At 44.0% G+C, this 10,326-nt stretch overlaps 1 protein-coding gene across 1 annotated transcript; it reads right to left on the minus strand.

Annotated features, from left to right (window-relative positions):
- Nucleotides 1-108: 108 nt before the first annotated feature.
- On the minus strand, nucleotides 109-8,446 carry dcaf11 (ddb1 and cul4 associated factor 11). The gene is made up of 15 exons (XM_053412280.1): nucleotides 8,266-8,446; nucleotides 7,797-8,040; nucleotides 6,908-7,035; nucleotides 6,131-6,249; nucleotides 5,967-6,031; nucleotides 5,704-5,804; nucleotides 5,181-5,327; nucleotides 4,734-4,788; nucleotides 4,351-4,419; nucleotides 3,595-3,652; nucleotides 2,258-2,443; nucleotides 1,959-2,112; nucleotides 1,668-1,820; nucleotides 1,451-1,557; nucleotides 109-1,218 (listed from the first exon to the last, which is right to left on the minus strand). Exons 2-15 carry the CDS (start codon nucleotides 8,024-8,026, stop codon nucleotides 1,147-1,149), a joined length of 1,644 nt encoding a protein of 547 aa, XP_053268255.1. The 5' UTR covers nucleotides 8,027-8,040; nucleotides 8,266-8,446; the 3' UTR covers nucleotides 109-1,146.
- Nucleotides 8,447-10,326: the final 1,880 nt, after the last annotated feature.

Here is a 10,326-nt window from a genome sequence, read left to right on the forward strand (position 1 = left end):
GAATAATGTAAAAATGTGTTTCCCGTGTTTAATCGTGTAAGCTTCACATTTTCCTGTAAAAATCTATGAAACTTTAGCATTTATTGCATGAAAGTGTAATTTCACCAATAACATTTAAATAAAGATTTTATTGTTAATGTAAAACAACGGTCAGAGAGAGAAATATGGGCTTTGATATAAACACCTGAAAATTGCATAAACAGATGAGTGTGTATATTTTAATCCACACACTCATATCCCCCGTCCCCTATTTCTGTCTTCAACACATTATTACACACATTCAAACCTTTTCTGAGCAGATCACAGGCTTACATTGGCCAACAATTTGTTTTTATTGGCTCAGGGCTGGTGTTTACAGAGTTGAGTGCTCAAGACCAGTGCTGTGTGTAAATACAGGAGCTGCTTTCCCCTTTAAGACATCTTTAAAGAGGACTAACATTACCGTGAGGTCGACTGTAAACTATCAGTGTGTTAGGGCGGGCCTGGTGACCACCGGGTTTACAAAATGACATGATAGGTTTATTGTAGGGCAAGTACGGTACTGGATTGTTTCCATATTTTCATATACAATATGTTTACATGTGGAATCTCTGAAGCAAAGTCAAATCAGCACTAACGACAATCTAAATACACTCCCTGAATGCACATACCATTAAAGTACTTTACATTTATACAGAATCATCCTCCTCGGTTGCTCCCTGCAAAATCCAACATTGATTTGACATTGAACTAGCTTACCATTACTTTTCAACAGATCATTATTAATAAGTGCTGTGTAGCTTTTTTTTCCAGCTTCAGCACATTTTTCAGAGTTTCAGGCCAAATGAAAAATGTTTGGCCTGTTTACTCTGTTCACAACAAGTGAGGCAAAAAACATAAGAAAACCAGACAAACAGAAGCAGGCTGTCCTCAGTGTCCCTCTAACCTGACCGTTACAATGTCAAGGCTATGGTGCTTTCCAACTGATCACTTCACATCCGCGCTATAATTGGAATCATTAATATCCAGCATTAACTTTAGAAGATATTTAAAGTCTCTCCCAGTCCCTCTGGGTTTATCGTCGGCCTCTGTTCGGGCCAGTCTCTCCGTCTGTGGTGACGTCTCTTCCCCCGACATCTTTTCCTTTTTGTCTCTTTTCTCTCGCCGTCAGTCCCGCTCTCTCTCCTCCTCTAGAGGATGCGTTTGTCTGTGCTCCCACATTCGCACCGCTCCGTCCCACTGTGGACAGACAGAGAAGGACGAGGACAGGTTGTCACAACTCAAATGCCTCTGTGACTTAGGTGACATATTTGAAAACTTTCTTCTGGATTTAGTCACGCTGAAATATTTACGTCAAAGCGTACAATATGTAACTTTGGTCGCTAGGGGTCTGTCAATAAAAACAATAACAAAAGCTCTAGTTTGATGATGTTGTGAAGCTGTCTGGAATCATGGGAGTTGTTTTACTCACCGAGCTGCTGATGATGGTGTCCTCGTATGGATGCCAGCTGACGTCCCTCACGCAGGCGTCATGACCCGACAGCCTGGAGACCACGGTGCCCGTCAGGACGTCATAAACTGCAAAACACGCATACACAAACATTTCAACCAATGCAGCTTCCTGTAGATGTGCGTATTAACAACGCACACAAAAAAAATGACATATGCTCCTACGGGGTGACACTCACTGACGATCTTTCCGGTTGAGCAGCCGGAGTAGATGAACCTCTGCCCGGTGGTGAACTCCGGTGAGAAGCGGCTACGGATGAGGGTGTGCAGCACGCCATGACCACGATAGGTCATCACCGATGTGTCGCCTGTCAGCTTGTGTCTCCTCAGGGCTGAAAGGGACAACAGGGCCAGTAGGTGAATAAACACTGCTAACTATTTTTGTTCACTAATCACGGACCTCCCATTGGTGCGGTCATTAATCTTTACCTCCTCCTCTGTTTTTCTTTCATATGACCCCCCCTCCTCACCTCTCTGGGGAACCTGCTGCCAGCGGTAATCCCAGTTTTGTTGGGTGACAGCCAGGCGGGACGCTGCCAAGCCCTCTTTGGGTGAGAACTTCCTGACGTCCCAGAGCTTGATGGACTGGTCCTTGGAGTTGCTGATCAGATAGCGTGCATCACCCTGGCACAACCGAGACACAAGTGGAAGAACCAGATTTTAAAAAAACAAAACAAAACAACCCTCAGACGCTCTGAGACCAATATAATGGACCTAATGTGGGTCTACCGAGCTAATTTTGGCATTTAATTAATCAGGTGTTCCCCACCTTGCTGTGGATGAAGGTGATGCCGTCCCGGTGTCCGGCCAGCTCTCCGACAGGCTGCGGTCTGTCCTCCCGCAGCGTCCGTCTGTCCCACACCTTGCATAGTGCGTCGTCGCTGCCAGAGAAGAGCAGCTGGGACGAGCCGTCAGCGAATGCAACTGCGTTCACGTCATCCTCATGGGCATCAATCTGTGACCAGAGACACGTCAGAAGCATTCAGTGTGTTTAAGAGTCCAGGGTGTACAAGACAATGTGTTTGTAGAACACGGACAGTGTGCCATTCCCTGACTGTCCTGCACGCTGTAGTGTTTAACCTGGAGGAAACAGAGCATGTTGGAGGACTACTTTCAGCGGCAGATTAATCCTTATGTAGGGCTGGAGTGTGTACAGGTAGTAGGAGTTTGGCGAGTGTTGGACACACAGGGTGTGTGTTCATGGTGATGAATGTGCGGCATGTTTTAATAGTCTATGGAAACAAGGGAGCTCTCCCTCAGTAAAATATATATCAGTGCTTGTTAGTCGGAGACAGCAGGTGTAGGTTAAGTCTTTTCATGGGATTTGTTAAAATTAAGAAAATTCAAAGAATAATCCTTTTCCATGCAGCCACATACACAATGAAGATAAAGGAAAGCAGAGAAGGGCAAAAGTTCCAAATAGATCATAGACACAGTAATGCAGGGGTAATTAGGGACGGACTGACAGAGAGTAGGATCATGCTGAAGCAGATGGTAGAGGTCAGCCACTGACTTCTGCACGGGGGGAGGTTGTGGGAGGAGGGAGGTGGATTTAACCCCCTTAGTCCCTCTGAAGGCAGCAGCCTTCTGTTATTCTACATCACACCTCAGATACACCAAAATTAGCAAAAAAAGGGCGAATGATTTCTTTCCCACTGCCAGAGCAGGACTTGGCCATTCAGTTTTTTCCCACCTGGTAAGTCATGTTTGACATCAGAAATGCACCGACAACTGAGCAGCTCTCCCCTCACTGTCTTGCCAAATTAGTCCTGTTTCCATTACTGCTGATCGGAGCAGGGTCTACTGAAGATGTTATATGACCTGGGTGTAAAAGCTGATTGAATTCATTACCATTGCAGCCAAAAGCCAGATGATACTGGGTGTCGGTGTTTTTTTTTGACCAGTGGAAAAGGGGCTTTACAGGCGGCAAGGTGGTGTCAAACTTGATGCGGGCTTGAAAGTTACTATTCTGCTCACCTTGACCGCATGAGGAGGAGGAGAGAGCTTTAACAGTGGTGGATTTTACAGGTACATGTAAAGACGCACCAATGCCAGCAAAGCATAACACATATAATACAAGTACAAAGTAAATACAAACACACTCACCTTCAACGTTCGTTTATTCTGCTCAAGGTCAAAAACATACAGGCAGCCATCGTTTGCTCTGAAAGGAGAGGAGCGGTAGACTGAATGGATTAAAAGTAGTAGTTTAAAGTGAATGTTTGCATGTATGTATTAAATGTTGGTCTGTTTTCTGTAAAAAAAAGTTCAAGAACTAACAGCACTAGCTACAAGTTGAAAAGATGTATTCAACTTCCACCTCGCTCGAACGTCTGTCAGAAAAAGAAGAGATGTGTGGATTTACATTTCGCACTGCAGCCACATTACTAAGTCTTTGTTTGAAAACGCATGCTCTGCTACAGATATATCTCCTGGCGCTAAAACGGAGAGGTTTGGAATGCTGCTGTCCCCGTTTAGCTTTTTAAACTCCAGGGCTGCATGAGATGTTTGGAAAAACATTGCCTAGACACACACAACTGCTTGCTGATTGGTTCTTTTCAGTTACAATGTAGCTTTTGCTGATTCCTCAGGCTCCTATCACATGACCCTCTTCCGGTAGAAAACAACTAATGTACTAATGTAGAACGCAACATGGATATTTAACTAGATGTGTTGCTGACCCTGTTGTCTTTGCTAACCGCTGTTGTGCAGTTGAATTCGGCATTTTACAATGACGGTACTGTTTGTGTGGACGGGTATTAAAAATAAAACACTGTTTTCAAACAAAAACGTAGTAGTATGGAAGCAGCCTCAGTCCTGGTTTCCACGCCCCCTTGAATCCTAAACGTGATGTGTACTCACCCTCCCAGGATCTCTTTGCCATCTGTGGAGGCTGCTAGGGAGAACACACAGAACCTCCTCTCATCTGGACTAAAAACACACAAACACACACAAAAGCAGGTTGACAAAGCAGCAGTGGCACAATCACTGAATCATAACTACACTGTGTACTGCATCATGCCACAGCAAAAAGCTTGATGAAGGCACACATTAAACAATGCTAGTGTTAGGAGCGCATGAGTTTTAATAGCAGTGCTTTGTGTGAATCAATGAACAGAAGACACAGAACGAGAGGGTGGGGGTTGAGGTGGTGACAGGATCATTCATCCAGGTGGTAATGAACGGAGGGAATGATGGATTACCTTCTCTGTTATGTTATAAGATACTATGAGGGAAACACTAACTTGAGGTCCAGGGAGGTGTGGTTTTCACTGTCGCCATCTATACTGCACAAATGAACTGTGGGGAAGACAGAGACGGATAAAACAGATATTAACAAAACCGCATGTTGAAAGTCATGATAATGGAATTTACAAAAAAATTGATTCTCTCTGTTTTCTGAAACGTTTTTCAATTAGTGAGCGGAAATTATTTGTTCTTTACCTGGTTTGTGTTTATTTTAAGCAGGATTACACACAAAAAAAAACTGTGTCAATTTTTAAGAAACTTGTGGTACAGGTGAATTGGAGAGAAAACTTCTCACATGTTGTGGAAGGTAGAAACACAAAATCACATTTAGCTCATGTTTTGAATTGGTTTGGGGGTGGGGGGGGGGGGAGGGAACTCCTGCATTACCGAAACTCTGTAATGAGTGGCTCATTGTATCACACGGTGAAAGACAGGAGCCTTACTGTAATCAGACCAGCTGGAGTAGAGCACATGTTGCGCGTCGGGGGTGAAGCAGACGTCGAGCACGCTCCAGCCTACATCTCGAGCCCTCACCGTCCGCAGCAGTTTAAAACGCCCCTTGGTGGTGTCGTACAAGCGGATGTTCTGGTCTGCACAGAGCATCAGAAAATACAAATCGTTATATTTAACAATCCTGTAAACAGCATTTGGCTTCTAATTCAGCGTTTGCAGGATAAAAACATCTGGATCTGGATGAGAAAAGAAAAACTGACAGCAAAACAGCAACTGCTAAAAAAAGTAAAGATGTATTAAATCGTGAAAATAAACATATTGCCACTAGATTTGGTAGTTGTGTTGTCCGATTTTTTACACAGAAGTAAAACAGTGTTTTTCTGGGACTGACTACTTTACATAACACAACATGTTTTCCTCTGATTTCTAAGCAGTTTTAAACAACCACAAAGAATCCTGATCAGATCTGAATCGGTTCCTCTGGGTTCTCATGTTGGATCTGGGCTTATTTACCTTGGCAGGCCGAGAGGAACATGTTGCCCTCCTCGCTGTACACTCCACAGAAAGCTTTCTGCTGGTATGTGTCCTTGTGGGACACATGGTTTGGCAAGAAACTGTGAGGGAAAACAAGGGTTAACATAAATTAACAGACAGAAGTTAATACTTAATCAGGTTTTTTAATGTGCTGCTTTTCTGAACTGATGTTTTTTCTCAGTGCCATTCTCAAGTAGGTTGTTGAGAAACATTAGACGTGTGTGATTGTTTGAAGCGCTTACTGTGTGCGGATACGACTGCACTCCCCATGAGAAAAACTGGAGCCTTTACATCTGCCTTTTTCCCTCTAAAATGTAAAGAAAACATCACATTAAGTCAACAACGTGAAACTTGTGAGAATTGAAACATCTTTATTTTCAAAGTGCTAGAAATTTGCCAGTCTGACCTCTGCTAGCATGTGTGTGAAGCCTTGGCGGCCTTTCTGGGTGGACGAGGCTGTGGCCAGCAGGATCTGAGTTCGGATCTCGCTAAGGTCCACTTCGTGTGTGTCCGGCTGGGTGTCCACTGGCAAAGGAACACAAACAGTAAACAAACTTTCTGGACTTGCTACGTAACGTTCATAGTGATTCAATGGTCCTATGTATTTAGAACACCAAACTGCTGAAGCTACTTGTATCTTAAACTGAAATCTTATACATTACTGGTATGAGCTCATCCTGCATGTGATACTGGGAATTGGGTGGATTCCAATTACACAGTCAGTAACATACTGTACCAACACACTGCTATTTAATACTGGGAAACAGAGCTTTTGCTTTAAATAATATTCACTGGCCCTCCAAAGTATACAGCTGCTTTCAGACATGCACTGAACCGGAGGGACTGCATGTGTCAATGCAATTGTCAGAGACAGATTCTGCCGACAATCTTGAGAATTTTTAACGGCAGACCCCCCACTGAGTAAAAACTCTGTAGACTGTCCTAGTCGGCTCATGAGAGACTACAGCAGGAGCTTATCTGGAGGATTTGGATTCACTGTGAGCAAGTGAATGGGCGCATTGATTAGGTTTCTAATATTCGATGGGAAAAGATACGAAAAGAATACAGAGGAGCCAAACACATATTAGACGCTTAGAAAGACAATGAGATTGGAGAGCAACTGGTGATACAGTCCAACAGCCTGGGCAGTGAAATCTGTCAGCAGTGGGGGGGGGGGACTTACCTGGTGGGTTGTAGCGGTCTCCCAGCCGACCCTCCCAGGCTCCATCGCTGTCCTCGTCAGAGTCAGAGTACGACTGGACCAGCTGAAGCCCTGTGGCTCCACTGCCATGGACCAGTCTGACCTGGCCCCTGCACACACACACAAACAACACACCAGTTCAACCCCATGTTAAAGAGGAACATACGTGAGTACATTCATCGGCAAGAAATCAGAAATTAAATAATCATGCATCACAACAACCGCTCGAATAATTTAACAATATACCAGCATCAACTCAAAAACCACAGAGACCAAACTTTCTGCAGGCTTTGATGACAGCTAACTTTGGTGAAAATGTTGAAATATTGTTCTTTTATGCAATTACATTTTAACTGTAATGATCAGTCATAAAACGGTTGATGTTTTTTCAGATTGAATATGGAACTGGAAAGGAGCTTTACAGTGTAATAACAAGGATTTCTCTGTGGTTTACATTAAGGCAAATATGATTAGTAAAACAAACGTTGGAAGCCCACATCTCGCTCTGAGCGTCAAACTGCTTAGGGGCTCATTTTGCCACCCGACCATTAGACCGTTTCATTTTTATTGTATATAAAGTATTTCTTGTCATATTCTTATCTTTTATAATGTATATGTTTCCCCTTCTGCTGCTACTTGTGCCGCTGTATGAACTTTACATTTCCTCCACGGACGTTCAATACAAGTACATCTTATCTTATTCTTATCTAAATTAGATGCCAGACAGGTGGAATTTCAGTTCCATAGGTTCCTCATGTGACCAAATCAGCATGACAAATGACATTACGATCCGTGGCCCCACAGTGTGATGATCTGACACGGTGTGGAACGACCCATCAGGGTGTTTAGATCAGGGTCCGGGTCATGTCACCTCCTCAGTAGGTAAGCCAGCACTTCAGCTAGGTCGACGTCCTCCTCTGGTGCTCCTGCTGCTGCTGCTGCTGATGATGGTGCTGCTTCTGATGATGGTGCTGCTGCTGATGACTGTCTGTCCGCCGTCCTGCGGCTCCGGTTCGGCTCTGCTGCTTCAGACCGCTCCGCTGGGTTGTCACTGGAGGAGCTCCTTCCACCAGACATCCCAGAACTGGACTGAGAGCCCATAGACTGAGGAGGGCCTGGTGAGAGACAGTGGGGTGAGACGATCGGACACAAACACAAGTTAGCTAACAATGGCAGGGCGACACACGTGTGCACGGGCTGAGCGGACATCACGGGGAGTTGTCAGAACAAAGTGTCCCGGAGTGTTCCGCCTCCTCCCCGGTTGTTGTTTTGCACCGCGTCCGCCCGCCCGCTGGTGGTCTTGGTGGAGCTAGCTCCAGATGCTAACGCGTTAACCTCACCGTGTGTCTGTCTGTCCTCTCGGCAGCACGTCGGTCCAGCTCGTCGTGGGTCGGTACCGGGAGAACAGCTTGTGTCTGGTGCGACTCCGACAGCGACGAGGTGATCGCCCCCGAGAGCTGCGGGTTTGACAGCTCGTTGTGGGATCAGTCCGCTCGCTGGGCCACTCCGACAGCCGCCATGTTGTTTACAAAAGTGTGAGAAAAAAAAAAACTGCGCGTGCCCGTTCACTGTCATGTGACACACACTCGGTTTCACGAATGAAACGAGGAGTAACCCCCCGCTGCTATGAACAATAACAATATGATCTCACTAAATAATGACACCGAGAAAAACCCCAAAGGTAATTGTTGTGTAATACCAATGATACAAAGTACTTACACAACCTCTCCCCTGGTGCTTATAGTATTTTTCTCATTTAATCTTTATATTTGCTTAATTTTATTATATGTATACTTGCCCAAATACGCCACAGCAAATTCCTTGTCTTTGTAAACTTGCTTGACAATAAAACCAGTCCGATTCAGATTCTGTTTACACTTGAAATACAGGGAAATTGCATAAACAAGGCACAGAGATTAAAACGTGCAACACACTGAAAATAGTTAACTTATCAGATGAATGTGGACAACGATGAGGGAAAGTGTTTACGAAGAACAGCATCTCTCCTGCTCATCCACACACAGGGACGACCACGGCGCTGTGTTTATTTTATCCGACAACGTGGACGATTCACAACAAATCTGTGGAACACGTCTTCCCTCTGAAGAGGCCCACCTGTCAGGCTCTGCTGAGAAATGTTATTGATCCTTTTACGTTTCAATTAACTGACTCAGAAAATGGGATCGTAAGAGCTAAAGGTAAAAAGCTATTGTTTTTAGAAACACTCAGACAAAAGTCTGCATGTGTTTAATGATTGTATTTTATTGCATTGTATCCTTTTGTACTATATTTTGTACTTAGCTCCTTTTTATTTTATTTTTATGCTGTGATGGACCTAAGAGTATATGTACGTAAACCATATATACTGTTGTTTTAACTTGAGTTAGGCGTTAACAAAGTGGACGCTTTACCTCCCCCCCTTCTCCTTATCTCGGAGGTGGCCCATTTATGATAGATAGATAGATAGATGGATACTTTATTAATCCCCAGGGAAATTCAGATCATCCAGTAGCTTGTACATTTAACACATCACTGACATACATACATAAATCACATAAATCACATACGGAGAGCATATTTATAGATACAGGAATGGAATGATCATGTTGTTTTTTGGCTCACTTGTTGTGACGTCAGGCTGTTGTCTTTAGAAGCTGGTTTCACCACCAGTTGATGCCGCTCGTCATTTTCCTGGTGTGACTGTCAGGGTTAGTGGAGGTGAGTGGGGAGCAGCATTTTTATGCATGCATATTGACTATCGAACCTGGCTTTGGGTTAGACATGTGTACACATTAGGGCATGCCACTGTATTATACATATCTCTTTTACTCATGATTGTGCTGATTGTGCCTGTGACAAAGTGACACATAATCACACCATGTTTGTTCTGCAAGAGGCACTGCGTTCTGCTGTGTTTTGTCTTCATTACAGTTTAATTTGTTCCTTCTAATGTAGCTGATGCAGTAGTTTCTGAGTACAAAGAGATATTTCTCTCATATAGCCAATCATAGACAACCATCTACTGTTAATACTACAAATTCTACCAAACAGTGTATTATATGTTTATTACAACTGAAACTATTGAGCAGTGATGATTGACAACTGCAGCTCTACACATCTTCTAAAAGCCTCTGCCCTTAAACGTGTCCCCCCTCTGGATGTCTGACTCTATGTTTATAGCATTCATGTATTAATAAGCCTACATGATTGCTGACGGGAAGAATCAGGTTTCGCTCGTTACAAACCTTTTCAGATTTCATTGCCATTTGACATAAAGTCACAGTTAAATATGCAAACATGTTTTTGCATAGGACCTGTTGTAGTGGTGTGGCATGGTGATGCTGTGGTTAGCACCGTCTGGGCTCAGATCTGAGAGGCAAATGCCTCTGTCTGTACGTCAG

Source organism: Pleuronectes platessa, chromosome 20 (assembly GCF_947347685.1).
Source record: "Pleuronectes platessa chromosome 20, fPlePla1.1, whole genome shotgun sequence".
In the NCBI taxonomy this organism is placed as follows: Eukaryota; Metazoa; Chordata; class Actinopteri; order Pleuronectiformes; family Pleuronectidae; genus Pleuronectes; species Pleuronectes platessa.